Source organism: Elephas maximus, chromosome 4 (genome assembly GCF_024166365.1).
Source record: "Elephas maximus indicus isolate mEleMax1 chromosome 4, mEleMax1 primary haplotype, whole genome shotgun sequence".
NCBI classification, from domain to species: Eukaryota; Metazoa; Chordata; class Mammalia; order Proboscidea; family Elephantidae; genus Elephas; species Elephas maximus.
Genome location: NC_064822.1, coordinates 126,875,273 through 126,896,945, shown reverse-complemented (window position 1 = coordinate 126,896,945; position 21,673 = coordinate 126,875,273). Strand labels below are relative to the sequence as shown.

Genomic DNA, 21,673 nt, shown 5'->3' with positions numbered 1-21,673 from the left:
TTTTCATGTCACGACAGGAATTCCCGAGGAAGTGACATTTGAGCAGAGCAGTGGTGAAGAATTAGGCGAAGGAGGGGGAGGGAGACCTGGTGGTGCAGTGGTTAAGAGCTCAGCAGCTAACTTGGCAGTTCGAATCCACCAGCTGCTCCTTGGAAACTCTGTAAGGCAGTTCTAGTCTGTCCTAAAGGGTCGCTGTGAGTAAGAATCGACATGATGGCAATGGGTTTGTTTTGTTTGTTTGTTTTTGAGGCAGGAAAGCACACAACATTTTTCAAGAACTGAAAGGCGGATGGGGGGCTGGAGCAGAGAGAACGAGGGCAGAGTGGTGAAAGATAAAATTGGTGAGGTGAGAAAGAGCCAGATCATGCAAGTCCTTGTGGATTGTGTAGAGATTTTTGACTCTGTTATAGGAACAGCTGTGGAAGATTTTAAGCATGGTGGTAACATGATCAGATATGTACTTTTTTTTTTTTTGGTGATAGATTTATTGAGATATAATTCACCTACCATACAATTTATCCATTTAAAGTGTATGTTTCAAATGATTTTTAGCCTACTCACAGAGTTGTGCAGCCATCACTACAATCAATTTTAGAGCATTCTCATGAATCCAGGAAAGAAACACTGTACTCCTTAACCACCACCCCCAAGTCTTTCCTTCCTTCCCCTATACTAGGCAATCACTAATCTACTTTCTGTAAACTCTATGGATTTGCCTGTTCTGGACATTTCATATAAACGGAATCATACAATATGTTGTCTTTTGTGACTGGCTTCTTTCACGTAGCATTATGTTTTCGTGGTTCCAAATATGTACTTTGAAAGATTAGACTGAATTGGGGAAAGTGAAGAGAATGAGAATATGTGGGGATATCCTATGAAGGCAACTTGGACTAAAATGGTAATCATGGAGATGGAAAGAAAGAATGAAATTGAGAGCTACTTAAGAAGTAAAATCAAGAGGAATTCATGATTGAATATGGAAGATGAGGGAGAAGATGGAGTTGAGGATGACTCCTGGGTTTTTGGTTTATGCAATGGATTGTAATGCAAGCCACTCTTTGGGAGAGGGTAACGTGAAGAAGAGCCAATGGAGTGGGGTGGACTTGTTATTCACTTTTAGATATTTTGTGTTTGATATGCCTGTGAGACATCCACAAATAGTTCCAAGTGGTAGTCGGAGCTAAGAGGAAAGATTTGTCCTGGAAAGATAAACTTAAGAGTGATCGTGGTAAGTGAAGACTATGTGCTACTAAGGAGAGAGAACCAAGAGCTGAGCTCATGTTTGGTAAACTGTTTTCAACAATCCCTGATCATCTTTACGTGAGATAACTTTCCTTTCCTCACCATACAATCATGTTAGAAAGTAGAAGCTGTGCCCTGGAAATGCCTTAATATGAAAGCTTAATGTTCTGTGGTGAGTGTACAAAGGTAGGAGAGTGTCCCTCACAATCAACTTTAAAGGAAGTTATTGTTTTTATGAATATATTTTAAATCGAGGGGTTTTCCTCCCATCGTGATAAACACAGTGGTCTAGTAGGTATTGCAATTTAGATTCTAGCTATTCTGTACTTTTTTTTTTCTTTTTTGTTGAACTTTAGATGAAGGTTTACAGAACAAGCTAGTTTCTCATCAAACAGTCAGTACACAGATTGTTGTATGACATTGGTTAACAACCCCACCACATGTCAACACTCTCCCTTCTCAGCCCTGGATTCCCTACTACCAGCTTTCCTGTTCCCTCCTACCTTCTAGTCCCCACCCCAGGGCTAGTGCACCCCTTTAGTCTTGTTTTGTTCCGTGGGCCTGTTCAACCTTTGGCTGAAAGGTGAACCTCAGGAGTGGCCTCATTACTGAGCTGAAAGGGTGTCCGGGAACCATACTCTCAGGGTTTCTCCAGTCTCTATAAGGCCAGGAAGCCTGGTCTTTCTTTTTGAGCTAGAATTTTGTTCAACATTTTTCTACCCTACTTTTTTTTTTTAAAGTTTATAAACCTTCCCTAATTTTCTCTGGCTGGCCATTAACCTCTTATTGACTTAGCATTACTCTCTCTCTGTAGGCTCGTAGATTGTTGGGGCTAGTGAGCTTTTATTTGAATCCCCTAATTTTATAGTTAAAGATAATGAGATCTAAGATGGTTGGGGTCACATGGCAAGCTGGTGCCTGTTTAGGATCACCCCCTAGAGCCCTGGAAGGTGTCAGCTCTGAGCCCCACTCAGCACCACACTGCCTCTCCCTTAACCATGACTTTAAATTTCTCTCGTCTCAGAATTTTGAGGCTTTTTAAGTTTTAGAAAAAGCCCACAAATTGCACATTAGCTTCCTTAAAATAGAAACATTATACTTATTCTTCTTCCGAAGTCTTAATAAGAAAAGTACTCCTTAAAGATAGACTGTTATTCTAGTTTCCAGACAAAGAGCTTTGGGTGTGGGTCCTCTCTCCTCTCTCTAAATTAATGACAGCAGAGAATCCAGCGCCTGTTTCCCAAGCTTCTTGATATTCCTATTCCTGTCTTTTTTCCAGAATAATTTGAATATTAACTCTTCACTATAAATGGAATATTGGAACCATACAAGAATGTGATTTTTAATACTTTTGCAAGTATATAGGCTAAGAAAAAAGAATAGTAATTTAAAGAATATATTGAAATAATTTCTGAATATGCTTGATAACGTTTTTTAAAACCCTGATGTTTAATCATGATGTAATACTTTTAAGAAAAATGAACACCTAGTGTGTGTATTGGGTAATGGTTAATTGTCATTTTATAAAATTTGTATCTGCAAATATGTAGTTTGAAATAGCTGCTTCTTAGAATAAGAGTTCAAAAAAGTGCATTGATGGGATCGACTCAAATGAAAAGGCCTATCAGGATGCAGATTCAGCTGTAACAAACAAACTAACAACGGTAGCTTCAGTAAGACAAAAGTTTATTTCTTGAGAGTTTAAGCAATTTCTGGAGATAGAGTTTCAGGAACTTAGGCCTCCTCTATCTTGTGGCTCCATGCCCTTGTCTGCGAGATTAAAGATGGCTTATCAGTTCTGGGTTTACATTCCAACAGCAAGAAGGAAACAAGGGAAGGGAGGGCACAGTTTTTCCTTTAAAAGCACATCCTGAAAGTGTCCCATCACACTTCTACTCATTTCCTGTAGGCTGGAACTTAGTCACATGGCTATACCTTGGTACAAGGAGGGCTCAGAAATGTCCTTAGCTGGACAGCCATTTCCTCAGCAAAACTTAGAAATCGTATTACTGAAGAAAGAAGGAAATATGCAATACTTAGGAACAACTACCAGTTTCTGCCATTTGTAAGAGATTGTTATGAATAACACAGAAACTTTAATATATTACTTTCATCTGCAAAACCAAATAAGTTTCTCTTTAGACATGAGAAAATCATGTGGAAGAGTACAAATGATTGTAACCTCACAAGCCTATCCACTAAAATCCAACAGGACTATGGCAAATGGTTCGAAAAATCTAAAATTAAGTCATTCTAAAGGTTTAGAAAGATCATGCAAGAAAAGGCCTGGCGGACCAGAGTTTATGTGAGGTTCAACCTGAGCCAGAGGACAGGTTGCTAGGGAGTGTGCTTAAGGAAGAAGAAGACAACAGGCTGCTGGGAATGGAGCTAGAGGTATCAGATTATGTGCCCTTGGACTCAGCGGCAGATCTGTGGTTGTTAGAGTTGATAGGTTTGCAGAATCGACCACTCTAATGATGCAAGGTCAGCTAACACAGGGGTGGAGGGACTGACTGGAATTCTTTACCAGGGAGTCCCAACTGAGGCAGGTGCAAACTGCCATTGCATATGGCCATGGGGCCCCACAAGGTGAGAGTTAGGCAAGACCCTGGGCCTTACGGTGACCACATGAGACACAGAGTAGGAAATGAGAGAGAGGGAGGGAAAGAAGCCAGGCCGTTGTCAATGGCCTGGTCTGACATCAGAAGATGAGGGGAATTAACCCAGCAAGGTGAGCAAGACTAGAGAGCAGCAGCTGCCATAGGGCAAATTATAGCCATAACACCCTAGAACTAAAGAGTTCTCCTAGTAAGGTAAGACCTCTGGCTCCTCCCAGCTGTTATTAACGGGACTCTGCCTAAAATTGACAGGAAGATGTACAAGTTCTAGTGCTCTCTTAACATGTTTTTAGGGCTAAGTTATTTCAGTATCAACAGTCATATAAGAGGAAACCCTGGTGGCATAGTGGTTAAGAGCTACAGCTGCTAACCAAAAGGTCACCAGTTCGAATCCACCAGGCACTCCTTGGAAACTGTATGGGGCAGTTCTACTATTCTGTCCTATAGGGTCACTATGAGTCGAAATCGACTCGACTGCAGTGGGTTTTTTGGTTAATCATATAAGAAGAATAGTACATACAGGAATCCTTAGCGCTGGAATGTGTATGTTGTTGGTATGAATGTTCTCATCTTTGTCATATGTAAAGAAGTATTTTGTTTCATCTTGAACTGAAGATGGCTCTCTCCATAGAACTTGGAGCCCCTTTGTCAGTGCCTACCTCCTGTGCTCCCGCAATAATAATATAGACTTCCTAGCTGACTATTTTTGAGCAGTGCATTGGTGATAAAAATGTACTTGAGGAAGGATAAGATTGTATTAATGAAGTCTCAAACACTACAAACACTAGAGCAGCAGAAAATCAGAAAAATACTGCAGACCAATGTGCAGGCTTAAAAAATGAGGTAACTCAAAGGCTTGAAGCATAACACATCAATAATAATAATATGCTATATGTATTGTACTTTTTAAATTACAAAATGCTTTATGTGTTGTTGTGGCTGTAATAAACACTGTGGAACAGGTACTATTGTATAGGTAAACAAGTCATCTTAGAAAGTTTTAGTAACTTGCCTAAGGTGCCCTAACCAAAATATTATGAAAAGAAGAATTAAATACAGGTGTTTTAACTTATGTCCAGGGCCCTTTCCCTTTCGGCTTCTGCCTCATCTAAGCTTTAAGCAATGTCATAAATTTTTTCATTTGTTCATCCACTCATACTCATTTGACAACTGTGTATCGCACACCTCTGCTGTGCCAGTCGTTATGTCAGGCCCTGAGGATGCTGTGATCGACAAGATACTATCTCTGCCTTCACAACAAGCTCATAGTCTGGAAAAGGAGAGAGACATGTAACGCAAACCAACCATTATGAAACAGTGAGGTGTATTGTAAAACCAAACCAAACCCCTTGCCATCGAGTCAATTCTGACTCAGAAAAACCCTACAGGGAAGAGTAAAACTGGCCCATAGAGCTTTCAAGGAGCGGCTGGTAGATTCAAACTGACAACCTTTTGGTTAGCAGCTGAGCTTTTAACCACTGCACTATACAGCAGGCTGTGAGAGACCACATGAGAAAGGCATCTAGCCAGATCACAAGTCAGGAGAGGCTTCCCAGAGGTACTGATATTTACAGGGTCCCAAGGGGGGAAAAGAGGAAGGCCCAAAATAAAGCATGTATAAAGCCACTCCGTAGGTGAAGTGACCTTAGATCAGGTCCAGAATATGGAAAGACCCAAGGGGTTTACAAATTCCATTTAGTGTGCCCTTACCCTTTCCTACTATTCATTTAAGTAAAGCCATCACCAGTCCACCTACCAATCCATTCATGCATTCATGCATAGTAGTCTCTAAGATATTTATTGAATTAATTAATTTTTTTAAATGTTTATTGAGAGAGCTAGTATGCGCAAGGAAACCCCGGGTGGCATAGTGGCTACATGCTACGGCTGCTAACCAAAGGGTCAGCAGTTTGAATCCACCAGGCGCTCCTTGGAAACTCTACGGGGCAGTTCTACCTTGTCCTACAGGGTCGCTATGAGTCGGAATCGACTCGACACTGGGTTTAGTACGTGCAAAGCACTGTCCCAGGCCATGTGAAGGATATAAAGATACAGAAGACATTATCCCAGCTGGTATAAAGCTTAAAATCTAATTGAAGAGATAAAGGTGCACATACATTCCAACAAGCTAGAACGGAACAGGTGCCCTAAGAGGTTACCACTGACTGTGGGGATGTTATATGGAGGGAAATCTAAGTTTCACTGATAAAATTATTAGCAGACTGTCATCCATCTTTCTTCTTCTCTTCTCTGCTTATTTGTTTTTGTTTTGTTTTCTAAAACTTGTTCTTTGATAGATTCTGTGGCAACAGCATCCGGGCCACTACTAGTTGAAGTTGCCAAAACTCCTGGTGCCAGCCTTGGGGTTGCCCTAACTACCTCGATGTGCTGTAACAAACAGGTCATTGTCATAGACAAAATCAAATCTGCAAGTATTGCGGACAGGTGAGTGTGGCAGAAAGCACCTACTTTTCAAAATGACGTGTGTTTAAAAAAAGTATATAACATATGTGATACATAACATGCACATATATATGTACACACACACATACAATAAAAAACAACTTTCTTGACAGTTTATATACGTTTCATATAGGGAAACAAGTTTCTGTTGCGGGACCTAAAAATTCACCTACCTTAATCAGCCACCCCGTGATGTAAATGTCACCTCATCAGATGTTTAGTGTGGCCTTTAGCAATGGGGGGGAAAAGAAAAAAAAGCCAAGCAACCAAGCCAGTTTTCCTAGGACAATAACCTGTTCTTGACATATGGTAGCTGAGCAGATCTTTATTATGCTATATGCAGTGAAGTCCCAGGTTCTTCTGAAATGTTAACAACTAAATCCTACCACTAAAAAAATCTTATTCCTTTTTTCTTAAGTAAATAAAACTTTAAAAAAAAAAAAAAAGGAATCTTTAAACAAAGGTCCTGTGCTGTCATAGCACATTTATCTTAGGTTTGCATCATCTTCGGGGGTCCCTGAAAACATCATTAATTCCATAACAATAGAAACAAAATTCCTTTTTCTCGAAATATTTTCTGTTTCTAACTAATATTTTAGACTTATTAAAGTAGAAGGAAAAAAAGGCTGCCTTCCCACCTAATAAATGATTTTTACAGCTTCTGTTAAGAACACCCCCACCTCCCAGAGCGGACGACTCTTGAGTGCATCTACATGAAATGACCTTTTTTGATGGAAAGGAGGACTTGAGACACTTTTGTCTTGAGAAGTAGACTAATTAAACGGTGAACATTTTTATACATACTCCAGCAACCAGTCTCCCCCGCATGTTTCCAGCCCCCTTCTCCACGTGCCTTTGCCCTGCCTGGGAAACCTCTGACTGTGGGGCCGTGATCTGCAGCAACCCCTGTCATGGTCAGTCTACAGCTCCACTGTGGTCTTACCCTACATTCAGTCCTCTAACAGAGATGGCCATTGATCCAGGGGTGTTCTCCAGCTCAATGGTGCAGGATACTTTAATTCTCTCCCTCTGGTTCCCTGCCCCCCGCAGGCCCACCCCTCCTTCCCCCCTCCACCCCTCCCCTCACTCCCTGCATTCCATAAGGGGTAACCAGTTTAAGGAGATGTCCACTTGACTGGTTCTTCAGAAAGCTGACTGACTGCTGTGTCTGATTTTCTCATCTCATCCAGTAGTCAGTCTTTTGAGTTAAGCCAAGATACAGCAGCTAGCCCCACCCCTAAGTTATTCCCATTCACACGTAAAATAGTTATAAATGATCCATTTCCGATTCTTGAGATTCTGAATATTTACCAACTCATATTTAGAGACATAAAAACACAGAAGGAAAAAACCACAGAAAAGTCCAAGGGAAATTTTTTCCTGTTTTTCATTCCTCTCCTGCCAACCAAAAGGTTGGCAGTTCAGCCTTTGGAAACTCTGTGGGGCAGTTCTACTCTGTCCTATGGGGTCACCATGAGTCAGAATCGACTTGATGGCAATGGGCTTTATGGATACCCCAAACTAATATTTTAAAAAAGAGAGATAGAAATAATTTCCTTGAAGTTTTCTGTATTTTCTACAAAGCTTTACATTCCTGTTCATGCCCACAGTACTTAAAATGTGACAGATGGTGTTTCCTATAACACTCAAGCTTTTCCTTTGTTTTAAGTAATTGAAAACTGTGTGTAAATTTAACAAGGAAGGATGAGAATGTCATATTTCAAACAGGAAGGTGCTTCCTGGCACTGAGTGTTTCTGTTCTGTAGATGTGGGGCGCTGCACGTGGGAGATCACATCCTGTCTATCGATGGAACCAGCATGGAGTACTGTACACTAGCAGAAGCAACCCAATTCCTGGCAAACACCACCGACCAGGTCAAGCTAGAGATTCTTCCCCATCATCAGACCCGCCTAGCCCTGAAGGGACCTGAACACGGTGAGAAGACCCGTCTGCATGAATCTGTTTATCTTCCCCTGCCACTTATGGCTTCCAGCCTCAGACTTAGAAAGCACAAAGGCGCTGAGTTTATTTCTGCCTTTATCATTTCTTTTCAAAATTACACATTATCTTTGTTTTTTCTTCTTTTTTCTAAATCCCTTTTTCCAAGCCACACGTAATTTATTTGAAACCCCAAAATGGAGGAAAAACTTTAAAAAAAAAAAAAGTTCTCAGTCTAGTACTACTTAATATTTAAAAAAAGAATTAAAAAGCCTCTGGTACAAATTGAATATGGAGAGAAAGGAAGTAATTTGACTTCCTGTATTCATGTTGAATTTTGACTCCACATGAAGGACAACGAAGGCAAATAGGACAACTTGCACATATTTTTTGTACAGTTATGCAGTAGATGGAAACCATAGTGGCGTAGTGGCTAAGTGCCAACCAAAGGATTGGCAGTTCGAATCCGCCAGGCGCTCCTTGGAAACCCTATGAAGCAGTTCTACACTGTCCTGTAGGGTTGCTATGAGTCGGAATCAACTCAACAGCAATGGGCAACAGGTTTATACAGTAGATATTAACAGCAGACCCTGCAAATATTTGGGGAGAAAAAAACTTTATGAAGGGTTGACTTTATATTTTGTCAGTTTGACAGAATAATTTTTTTTGGAGGGGGGATGGAGAATAACTATCATTCCAAATAAAGATCTTGCTTGGAAGAGTCAGAATATTTGACATTTATTCACTAAAAAGTGTAAACTGGGGGAATCTGCATTCTTGGCTCCTTGCAGCTCACAGATGTGCTTTTTGCGTATCTTTATACTCTCCACCCCAGGCATCTTTAAACATCTTTAAACAGAACTTGGTGCATTTTTACTTGAGCCCAAAATCAAATGAAGAAAGGGTTTTCCAATGGGGTTTTTGTCTCAGTCCCTTTTCCTTTAGTTAAATCAAGTACACCCACTCGCTCTTTTTTTTTTTTTTTTTTTTTTAATTTCTTGAAACCAGAGGTCTCGCTAGTATTGCAAGGGTGGCCTAAAGGAGGAAAATGCATTTTTGTATGTTTAGAGAGAGACTAATTTTCTCTGGAATTGGAATTTTGCTTATGAGGAAGTCAGTTGTATTATGTGTCTCCAGCCTACTAAGACACACTGCACTTGTCCACAGCTGGAAAAAAACAGGGACCAGTTAATTTTCATACTGAATGAGTCAGCTGGATGCAACCCTTTTAATTAAATGGAGCTTAGACAGCCCTGGAGCTAATGAAAATCTCCAGTACAGCAGTACCCTTATCAGATTTTAATTTTACACATTGAAGTAGAGAAATGATGCAGCATAGGGAGGTTATGAACAATTCAACAACATTTGAATAGAAATGATAAGGAGCTCCAGGAGGGTGCCCTTGGTGGGAGTGCACACCGCTCCTATCAGGAGGCCCCATGGGCCTTTCCACATTCTGGCAGGAAGCAGAGATTTCTAAAGCTCTGCGTGTCCCCTAAATTAATCTAAAGTCATCATTGGACTTGGAGCACAGTAAACCAAACCAAACCCGCTGCCATTGAGTCGGTTCCAACTCATAGCGACCCTATAGGACAGAGTAGTACTGCCTCATAGAGTTTCCAAGGAGTGCCTGGTGGATTTGAACTGCCGACCTTTTGGTTAGCAGCCATAGCGCTTAACCACTGCGCCACCAGGGTTTCCTGGAGCTTGGTAGGTATAGGACTACACACTGTGCAGTGCTTTCTGCTGGGATTATAGTTATGAAATTCCGGTATCAGTGAATCAGAAATGTGTAGCACACCTCATGTTTTTTTTTTCCTTTTACTTACACTGTATACAAATCAGAAATAGTTTCCACCTTATAAAATATTAGAAAATTTTTTTACCAGCCAACACCATTTGAGAGGATGAATTTATACAGTGAAATGTATGGACCAAGAACAGAAGTTTTCCTTAGCTGTGGAAAACCTGATGGCATTTGGGGAGTAGCCTAGTGGTTTAAGTAATTCTGGCTTCTACTTCTGACTCCACCACCTACTTTTTTGCTTAAAGTCGGGCACCACGTTCCTTACCTAGCATTCCCCCTACTTTTAACAGAGTAAAAATTAGACTGCATTTCCAAGAATAAATAAATATTGGCACCTAATCATAAACAAATCACAGTTAAGAAGAAAAAAAAAAGAACATTTTGATTGTTTGTAATTCTTAAACGCCTTTTTTGTTATGTAAGAGAATTGTTACACAGTTTTAACCTTTTCCACAAGAAAGTTCTAGTTATTTTTTCAGAATCTCTGATGCCTGAACAGTGTGTTTCTAAACCCAGGGGTGGATGGAGATACAGAATTTCCCAGATTGTGTTTAGCAGCAAAGCATTCACTACAGTGTTTTCTGGGAAATGTAAAACAATGGCCTGATCAACTAGGAATAAGAGATCAGCCATGCCTTTTGCTGGTAAATATCAGCACTAAAGAAGCAGAGTTTTCAATTAGTTTAGAAATTGTTTCCATTCACAGTTTTGGAAGACATAGTCACAGATGAAGGAAACAGACTTTGAAAACGTGACCAGAGTTACTAGGTTTAATACATTAAGTACCAGGAGGAGCACCCACTCTGTGGGGTCCAGGAGCAGCGGCTGGAGCAGCTGTTATCTGCTTTCGCAGACATCCTGAGCAGGGCAAGCGGGCACAATTAGGCAGAGGAACACAGAAGTGTATTCTCTGTGTCAGAACACATTTAAGACTTCTGCAGTAATGTCACCATGGAATGGTTTGAAAAGCTTTATTTTAACCTCACTGTTTTCTTATTTGTAATAAGGGACTTGGAAGAGCCCTGGTGGCACGATGGTTAAGCACTCTGCTACTAACTGAAAAGTTAACAGTTCGAACCCACCCACTGGCTCCATGAGAGAAAGACCTGGTGATCTGCTCCTGTAATGATTGTAGCCTAGGAAACTCTATGGGGCAGTTCTACTCTGTCCAATGGGGTCACCATGAGTCAAAATCGACTCAACAACACCTCACAACAACAAGGGGCTTAAGAACACCCACAGGAAGAGGCAAGGTTGTTTTGTGGCTGAGGGCAGAGACTCTGGAGTCAGAATTCCTGGACTTTAATTCTGGCTCCACCACTTGAGACCTTAAAAAAGTTACCCAATTTTTCTACACCTCAGTTTATTCATCTGTAAAATGTGGGTTGTGATAATGTCTATCCCATAGGTATGTTGTGAGCATTTTCTGAGGTAATCCATGAAAAATCACATAGCACGGTGCCTAGTATATAGTAAGTACTCAGTGAAAGTTGGCTGTTATTATTAGAACTATTAAATGAACATCTTAGTCATTTTATCTAGAGGACAAAACCAGTTAGACTACATATATATATATATACACAGAGAGAGAAAGAGAGATTTACTTCAACGAAATGGCTCATGCAGTTGTGGGGCCTGGCAAGTCCCAACTCCCCAGGTCAGGCAGCAGGCTGGAGACCTCTGCTGGTCCACAGCCTTGTGGGGGCTGGAAAATCCAAAATCTGCAGGCAGCAGGAGATTTCTGCAGACTTACATTCCAGGAACCAGAAATCAGTCGACAAGAAAAGTGCAGTGTTGTCACAGAGTTGAGAGAGAGAGATCTTTGCCAGGTCATCCATTTATGTACTAGAGGCTGGCCACATCCCCAAGGAAAGTCCTCTTTCAACTGATTGGCTGATCACATCAGATCACATCGTTTAAGGTGATTACATTATATTATGTTATGGAAGAGCAACCAGTCCAGTGACTGTCAAAACTCTGAGAATAATAGCCTAGCCAAGTTGACACATAACATTAACCTTCTCGATGAGAGAATGTGTATGAATGTTCTTTGCAAGATGAAAGAGCATACCAAAAATGTAACATCTTATTATTAAACTTCTGAAGTACTTGCCTAATATATAAATATCAAGTACACCACCATAAAACATAACAGATTTTGGAATGTACATTCAAAAAATAACTCTTTTCTGGCCTACATTATTTGTTGGATACCTTTTGCATTCATTGTGTGGAGTGGTGATTAAGAGTTCAGCTGCTGACCAAAAGGTCGGCAGTTTGAATCTACTAGGTGCTCCTTGGAAACCCTATGGAGCAGTCCTACTCTGTCCTATAGGATCACTATGAGCTGGAATAGACTCGATGGCAATGAGTTTCTTTTGTTTTGTTTTGTTTTAATACATGGCATGCAGTTTTGTGCACTGTTTTATATCATTTTTGTCTCTTAATTATTTCATGGAGCCCAGTGGTTAAGCATTTGGCTGCTAACCAAAAGGTTGCCACCAGCCACTCCTTGGAAACCCTATGGGGCAGTTGTACTCTGTGCTGTAGGGCTCCTATGAGTTGCAATTGACTTGACGGCAACAGGTTTGGTTTGGGTTTTTTATTTATTTTGTATGTATGAAGATTCAGTCCCCAGTAATAGTTCAAAGTCAGGGTAAAATTTATGACCTACATTTAACCTTTCTGCAACAGTTGACATATAATAGATGGTCAATAATATCTTGCTTATTGAGTTATTAATTGGGCTTTACAGTCCTAACAAAAGCCTAGTAATTTTCAAAGCACTCTTGAAGAACTGAGTCAAAAAGTGGATGTTGAATGCTGAAGTCCACTCCCTGTACTCTGGCTTAGTTGCAAGGCAGGCAATACTTTGTGAAGAGTACAATAGAGTAACAATGGTTGTAGATTATCAAACCCCAGTGATTGCATCTTGCTAAAAAGGCTTTCTGTATACCCCTAAAGTAGAATGAGAAGGGTGAAAGAGAATCCACTAGGGACTTCCCTGGCAACACAGTCTTTTATCCCAAGGAAAATGCTGCTGCCGGGCAGAAATAGATACTCAGGCTGATACTCCTATTTATGTATGTATTCGTTCATTCATTCGTCAGTCATTACATACTAGGCACTGTGCTAGTTGCTAGACTATGTAATGAACAAGACAAAGTAGATTCCTATTGTCATGGAGTTTATATTTTAGTATGGAAAGACAAACATTAAAAATATGTTAAATAAATAAAGCCATTACTGACAGTAAGAAGTGCTATGATGAATATAAAATAGTAATGAGGTATCATGGGGTCAGGGCAGCTATTTCAGCCAGGAAAGTCAGCAAGGACTTCTCCAAGGAGGTGCCACCTGATCTGAGACCTGAATGATAAGAAGGAGCCACCCAGGCAAACAACTGAGGGAGGAAACTTAGAGGCAGAAGAACTAGCCAATTGTAACAGCCCTAAGGCAGGAAGAAGCCTGCCTCATTCTGCGAGTAGACATAAGACCAGTGTGACTGAAACATAGTGAATGATGGAGGAGACAAACCTGGAGAGATAAGGAGAGGCCAGATTGGATTCTCATTTAATGGTAAGCCATTGACATAGTTTAAACAAAGTGACATGGTCTAATTTGTGTATTCAGAAGATCACCCTGGCTGCGTTGTGGATACTGCAAGGTAGGTATGAAGGAGTGTAATCTAGAAGCCAAGTCCAGGTGAAGCAAATGGTGGCTTGAACTAGGATGGTGGTGAGGGAGAGGAGCCCAAACCAGAAACAGCAGTAGGATAGCAGGAAAGGCCAGGTGGTATGTTGTTGTGTGCTGTGGAGTCAATTCTGACTTACAGCAACCCTAGAGGACAGAGTAGAGTTACTCCATAAGATTACGAAATTATGGTGGCTATCAAAGTGTTCTTTTACATCGTGGATTTCTGAGATTCTCGAAGATTTAAGTGTCTAATGAGTGAAATTTATTAAGTGGGAGATATAGCTATTCATTTTAAAAGATACTTTGTTGGCAGGCAGAATTGATGCTGTTGCTAAGAGCTGATATGTATTTATTCTGTGTACCAGCACCATGCTACGTACCTGGCATGCATAATCTCATTTAACCCTCACAACAGTCCTTTCATGATCTCCTTTTGACAGATGAGGAAACTGAGCCTTAGAGAAGCCAAGTAACTGGCTAAGGACATATAGATAGGAAGGGATGGAGCTAGAACTGAAGCCCAGGTCGGCCTCACCCTCATCTGGCATGCCAGTGCTCTTGTTCCATGCTCTTTCTCATCCCAGAAAGGAAGTGAACTGGCCAGTGAGCCTGGTATCAACAGATGTTATAACTTAAGCTCTCATCTAAATAGCCCTCCTTTAGATATGCAGTGTTCTACCTCCCTACGTGAATTAAAAAAAAAAAACCCGATGCCATTGTGTAGATTCCGACTCCTAGCGACCCTATAGGGCAAAGTAGAACTGCCCTATAAGGCTTCTAAGGAGTATCTGGTGGATTCGAACTGCCGACCTTTTGATTAGCAACCGTAGCTCTTAACCACTGCTCTACCAGGGCTCCAACATGAATGAATACTGTTAAGGAATTTACATGCAAGACATCTAACATTAGAGTCACGCAAGTACAAGATGTGAATTCGTGTTATTTTTAGCTCTTTAAGATCTTATGTCAGACATAGTAAACAATATTGGTCATATTTCAGAATGTTGGGTAGAAAATCAAATCTTAATGTTCAACATAGAGCTGGAGCTTGATAAACATTTCTTTGAAGATAAAGGGAGGGGACATCAAGACTTTGAAATAAACTTTATTAAAATCTATATGGCATCTTTAGGAAACAACCACAGGTGAAGTATTTTTTAAATCAAACATTTATTTCAAGTTTAAATAAAGCTTTCCAAAAATACTTTTAAAGAAATTATAAAATATATTGCCACTTTTTTTTCCTTTTTTATTAGTCAGGATAAGATAAGATTCTTATAATGACAGATGATTAGAAAAAAAAAAAAAACCCACTGCCGTTGAGTCGATTCCGACTCATAGTGACCCTATGGGACAGAGTGGAGCTGCCCCATAGAGTTTCCAAGGAGCACCTGGCGGATTCAAACTGCCGACCTCTTGGTTAGCAGCCATAGCACTTACCCACTGCATGATTAGAGCAGTCTATTATTGAGGAAAATCAAGTGCACATGATGGATCGTAGTATAATTAAAACGTCAGAGCAGTAAATTGTGATGTGTGAGTAGTAAACCATTTGATTCGTGAGCCCACGTGATTTATTGTGCTTTCTTTGCTTTTTCTCTAAACAAGCGCTACTAACTGACCAAGATTTGCAAATCTTTAATTACTAATCGTATGCAATAGATCTTTATGGGGTCGGCTTTTAAGTGTAACAAAAAAATGTTTCTAATCTCTGCTGTGAAGCACGGGGGAGATTAGAAATTGATTCAATACTCATCTTAAAAGGAGGAAAAAATGGGCTGGGGAAAGACATGCATTATTCTCGGGTACGTGAAAAGTTGCCATCCCTGATGTTAATCACCTGTTTTGCTGACCACTGAGAAAGGGCAAAGCCTAGCAGATTTTTTTTTCTTTGCAAGCAGCTTTCATTTTGCAATACTTTTTATTTGTACAGTTCAGTTACTTTTTCCTTTTTTTTTTTTTTTTGGTTCTTTTTTTTTTTGTGTTGTTTTTGTTTTATTTCTCATCATCACTTCATATGGGCAGTGAAAATTCAGAGGAGCGACAGGCAACTTACCTGGGATTCCTGGGCCAGCAACCACAACAGCCTTCACACCTACCATCACTATAACACGTACCACCCTGATCATTGCAGAGTGCCAGCCCTGACATTCCCGAAAGCGCCTCCTCCAAACAGCCCTCGTAATGTTCCAGGCTTTCTCCTCCTGGTCTTTTATTTAAATTATATCCTTCTCACTCCTTCCTTATCTAATTCGTTACATCTTGGGCTTCATGTGTGTTGTGTGCTTTTTATGTAATAGCAGATTATCATTTTTTTAAGTCTTTTTGTTTTCCACCATTTGTTGTTAGAAAAGGATGTAAATGTTCAGAATGATTTATATGTGGTCAGGAGATAATAATTCAGAATATTATAGACAGTCAGGGGCAGATTATCCAAGGTAGCACAGTGCTACCTTGCCTTACCAGATCATCTGTAGTGAATGATTTCACATGGCCTATAGCAAACAATTTCACCAAAGATGTGGTGAAACCCATGTGAAATTATTCACTGCAGACTAGTAAGTAAACACAAATAAGCCCACGCTTACCTTGCTTACTAAGTCCTCACCCCTGTCAGGGATTGTAAATGTGAAGAGAAGCTTTGATTCTGTAGGAAGGTGCTGTGGGGTTGGGAGAGAGGCAGATGCCAGCCACACCTAGAAGCAGAGTCTTTCATGTGGTGAGAAAATGTGAAAATTTTTCACTACAGACGATCTGGTAAACAAGGTGAGCGTACCTTGCTTACCTTGCCTATTAGATAATCCGCCCCTGTATAATGTTCTCAGATCTTCTTTGTATATGTGGAATCATTTATGAAATTCATGTCAGAAAATATCTATGAAAATAAGATTATATTTCTGATGCATTAAGTTGTTTATGGCGAAACTTGTTCTAATGTTTGTTTTTTGTCTAAAGCAAAATTCATAGAGCTTCTCTGTGTTCCATTGTACTTATGAGGATCCTGCTCTTGTCAGGCATTTATAATCAGTCTCTTTTAACTCTGAGATTCTAAAGTGCTGTCTCCATGGCTCCTGAGCCTGGTCTTTGCCTGGCTGGGGGACTTACTAGCCATTGCTGTGCATCTTGTGTGTCTCTGCATTGTTACTGGTTGGCTCGCACCCACCTGAGAATGCTCTGTGCCAAGTCTTCACTCTCTTACAGCAGCTTTGGTGTCTTCATCTTTCTCTCCTACCTCCATGAGTGCATACAGCCTGAGTTCCCTGAACATGGGGACTTTACCACGAAGCCTGTACTCCACTAGCCCACGCGGAACCATGATGAGGAGGAGACTGAAAAAGAAAGACTTCAAAAGTTCATGTAAGTGAAACATTAACCAATACTGTTTGGCCTGGAGAAGTTGTATGGGCATTGACAGCCTTGAAGTACTGAAACCAAAGGGAAGTGTGTTTTATGATGCCTAAGAAATCAGGTCCTTGCATGGTGCAAATGGTTAACATACTCGGCTGCTAACTGAAAGATTGGAGGTCTGAGTCCACCCAGAGGCACCATGGAAGAAAGTCCTGGCAACCTACTTCCAAAACAACAATCCTTGAAAATTCTGTGGAACACAGTTGTACTCTGACACACACAGGATTGTCATGAGTTGGAGTCAACAGCAACTGGGTTTGTTGCTGTTGTTTTAAATAATCAGGTAAATGCTAATTAGCTCACAGCTCTGTGCCAAAGGCCATTAAAATGATATCCATTATCTATATGCTACTGATTGTACTGAATACAACTTCAACCTGCATTAGTTAGCTAATACTACCTTTACCTATAACTTCATATTTAAGTTTTTTTCTTGCTCTTTCAACCTGATAAAATAACCAAAAATGTGGGATTTTTTTTTTTTTCTTTTTCATTTAACAGTCTTTCCTTATATTCTGGGTAGCTTTCCACATGAAATCTTTGTTCTTATTCACTCTAAATCAATCTTTTGAAACCTATGTCCCCTTTTGAAAGATGTGAGATTCTCATGCATTTTAAACACGTTATTATAAATTTCATATTAAACTACATTTCATGAGGAAAATACTGAAGTGATGATACATTTAAATATGCATTTTCAAACTATATCCCATTCCTCAAGATTCTGACACTTTCCGGAGCAACCAAGTCCCTGCCCCCCATGTTAGCCCTTTGAGAGCCACTGCTCTAAGACATGCAGTTCCCTATTGCTTACTCCAGCCTTCGGAAAGGTGAGAGGACGCTCAGCTTCATAACATGCATCCTACAAGCTTGGAATTTCATCTGTGATTATTAGAAATATGATCTTCTGAGACAGCCAAGCACAATATAGACTAAGCGGGACTAGGAAGATGTGCTCGGCTACATGCTTTTGGATAGTTTGGTGTATGTATAAAAAAAAGGGTGATAGATGTCTTAGCAGAGAAGAAACACAAGTGATTCCTGAATTGTCCTTTTTTATTGGGGAACACCATATTCTCTTAGCTGATCACATAGCTTTGGAAGGAAGAGAGCACATACCTGTCCAACCAGCTCAGTCAAATCATAATCTAGAGAGGTGTGAATATTTCTTGTCCTATGTGTCCTTTTTTGATGGCCATAATCATTACTATAAAAGAAACTCAAAGAATTGGGAGTCTCTTCTCGTGCTTACCATGGGAATACTAATAAGGAACGTACTTAAGTTACTTAAATAAAATCAAACCAGTTACTTCTAGGCTAGTATTGAAGAGAGAATGTTCTTGTGAGAAAAGGTGGCTGATGCTATTGGCTCTTTAGCTTGTTGGTCAGAGATTCATCTTCCCAGGAGGATATCTCACCAATCCCACCAATGCCACCACCATCAGTGTGGGAGACCAGCCAACCCTCACTCTAGAAAATAGTGTCTTCCTGCTACAGTAACCTACAGGTTTCCTTACAAAGAAAACCATTGCCAAAGATAGGGTACCATGTGATATATTCATGATTTTGCCTTGTATGTCCCATCAATTATAAGGAGATGCATCATCTTTAATATATGTAAATGACAGTAAATTTGAAATTAGAAAAATGGAAAGAAGACTAAGTTTAGTCAAAATGAGAACAAGGAGCTTCTAGAATCCCATGTTTCTTAGCAAACATTAGAGTAAGTTATTTTCAGCAGCTGAAGCATGGTTATAAGCATGGATTCTGACACTAAGCTGCCTGAGTTCTCATCCAAGCATCGTTACTTTCTAGCTGTAGGACCTTGAGGAAGTTTCTTAAGCTCTCTATGTGTTGGCTTTCTTATCTACAAAAATGGGGATAATTACAGTACTTAACTCATGGGTTAATTTTGAAGTGTAATAACATATATGGTCAGAACTACACATGGTAAATAGTACCAAAACCAAAAACCAAACCCAGTGCCGTTGAGTCAATTCCGACTCATAGCAACCCTATAGGACAGAGTAGAACTGCCCCATAGAGTTTCCAAGAAGAGCCTGGTGGATTCGAACTGCCAGCCCTTTGGTTAGCAGCCATAGCACTTAACCACTACGCCACCAGGGTTTCCAGTAAATAGTAAGCACTGCTTAATTGTTGAAAGTGTAAGTGTTAGCTTTTCTTACGCCTGTATCTGAATTAGGAAACCCTGGTGGTGTAGTGGTTAAGAGCTATGGCTGCAAACCAAAAAGGTCAGCAGTTCAAATCCACCAGGTGCTCCTTGGAAACCCTATGGGGTAGTTCTACTCTGTCCTATAGAGTCGCTATGAGTCGGAATCAGCTCAATGGCAACAGGTTTGGTTTTTTGGTTTTATATCTGAATTGTCATGTATAAAAATCTGCTGATGTTACTCTCATATCTAGACATTTTCATAATGGTTCACTTTAGCATAATACATAGTTCTTGAGTTTTCCATGTAATGCCTTCAAAGTTGGTGGACATTTGTATATGAATTTTTTTTTACATAAACGGCTTCATGTACAGCACTCATAAGTGCTAGAAACAGGCTAAGAGGAATTAAAATGAATTCAGTAATGTTTGTACTTCTGCTTCAAAGGCTAACCATTTGTTTGTTTTAGGTAAGACTTGCTTTGTTGATTAAGGCTATTAGCTTTTAGTGAACATAAATGAATGATAATATGTTTGACTATCTCAAGTTGATATTTACACGTCTTGAATTTTGTAGCAGGGAACAAAGCTGAGGCCACATTGTCACCAGTACCCATACCCAACTCATAAATTCTTTCTTGAACCAGCCCATTATTCTCCAGCATAAAAGTGTAAACAGAAACCTCATTCATGAAATTTCTAATTGTTCGTGATTGCTGCAGACACTAGCCAGTGGAGTGCCACTGACAAGATACCTACCAGAATGTTTATAAATGTGTCTCAGGAGAGCATACATTTTATATTTTAATCAAACAATAAAGTTCAAAATGCTATGAACTTTTATCCCCACTTCAAAAAGACCTGAAAAACCAATGGTGGTATTCTAAAATCAGCTTTAAAAAATGAGGATTTTCGTTTCTATCCTTTTTTTATTGCTTAAGCTTGGTATGGTCACACTTTAGGTATGAAGATTTTCCTGAATAACTGATAATAAAAGTTTTATTACCATTCTTCCTATACCATGGTTTATTTCCACCTCTGTATTTATGTCTTTGTTCTGTGCCACCATTTACTGCCCCCTTTCTAAGACTTATGTTTCTATAGCAACCAGGCCATTTGTATGGATGGTGAATCATGGCAAAAGCCACGCATACAGTAAAAAGTCTCTGCAATATTGGCGGTGACTGAGGCTAGAACCTTCAAACAGAAGAAAAAAAAAATCTCACATGTATTTCTATTACAGAGGAAGCAGATGACCAGGAAAGAATGAAGCTATCTCACATAAATATTAAAATATCCTGTATCATTGACCAAAAGGGAACACAGAAGTCTGTACCAACACGTTAAAAAAAAAACAGTTGCAACCCCATCTGTGTCAGAGTAGAACTGTGCTCCATAGGATTTTCAGTGGCTAATGTTTTTTTTTTTAATGTTTTCAAGTAGGTAGCCAAGCCTTTCTTCCAAAGCACCTCTGGGTAGACTCCCACCTCCAGCCTTTTGGTTAGCAGCTGGGTGCATAAACTGTTTGCGCTACCCAGGGACTCCTCATAAAATGAAGATTAAAACAGCGAAGTAATGCTTGTTTGACAGGGGGCAGGATGAGTACAAGCACTAGGCTTTCAGGGAGTGTCACAAAGCCCTGGGCAGGCTAAAGAGCCATGTCACAGAGGGAACCCTTTCATCACCCCTTCCAATACTTACTGACCTTTCCCCCACTGCCTGGGCTGCCACAGAGGACCAGGCTTCTACCAGAACCCAGTCATCCCCCTGTCATGGTGGCATGACTGACAAGTGGGTCTGGCTAGTTGCCCCTGCTTTCAGCTTCCTGTTCCTGCACACAGAGCCAGTGTAGAGACTCTGCCTGTTCCCAGTCCAACTGAATGTTAGCAAAGAGCAGAAGCTAGAACACGCCCCCAAAATGGTCTTTGCCTCTTTTGTCATCACCACTTGCCACTAGGGAAGACAGCCTTGAAGAGAACTGAAAGGAAGAGAATGAGAAAACTTAACAACTTTTCTGGTCTTTTCTATCTACCTCTGAAAAAAGATTGGAAGATACAGGCAGCTAATGGTAAGCTTTTATACATGACAGTGCAGGAAGCCCTGGAAGGGAGTATCTTGAGAACTGCCCCACTATTTGGAGAATGGAGCTGCTGGCCACCACCACTGTGCCCTTGAACTGGATCATGTGACACTTGATGTGCTGGGTCTGCAGCAGGTTGACTGTAATGTAGAGCACTCGAGACAAAGGTCACTAACCCCAAATTACAGGACCAAGTAACAAAAGATGTGTTATATTAATACATTTTTGAAACCTTGTGCTTTGTATG

General features: G+C 40.3%; 1 protein-coding gene across 10 annotated transcripts in view; it reads left to right on the top strand.

The window, feature by feature from the left end:
* The window catches only part of GRIP1 (glutamate receptor interacting protein 1), a 791,276-nt gene that overhangs the window by 664,438 nt on the left and 105,165 nt on the right, over positions 1-21,673 (top strand). For 6 of the 10 annotated variants that reach the window (XM_049883799.1, XM_049883796.1, XM_049883802.1 and 3 more), the window contains 4 exons: positions 6,161-6,308; positions 8,093-8,262; positions 15,794-15,949; positions 16,970-17,125. In XM_049883799.1, coding sequence (XP_049739756.1) covers positions 6,161-6,308; positions 8,093-8,262; positions 15,794-15,949; positions 16,970-17,125 — 630 coding nt within the window. The remainder of the gene's footprint in view (positions 1-6,160; positions 6,309-8,092; positions 8,263-15,793; positions 15,950-16,969; positions 17,126-21,673) is intronic. The other 4 variants (XM_049883804.1, XM_049883805.1, XM_049883803.1 and 1 more) reach the window with 2 other exon arrangements.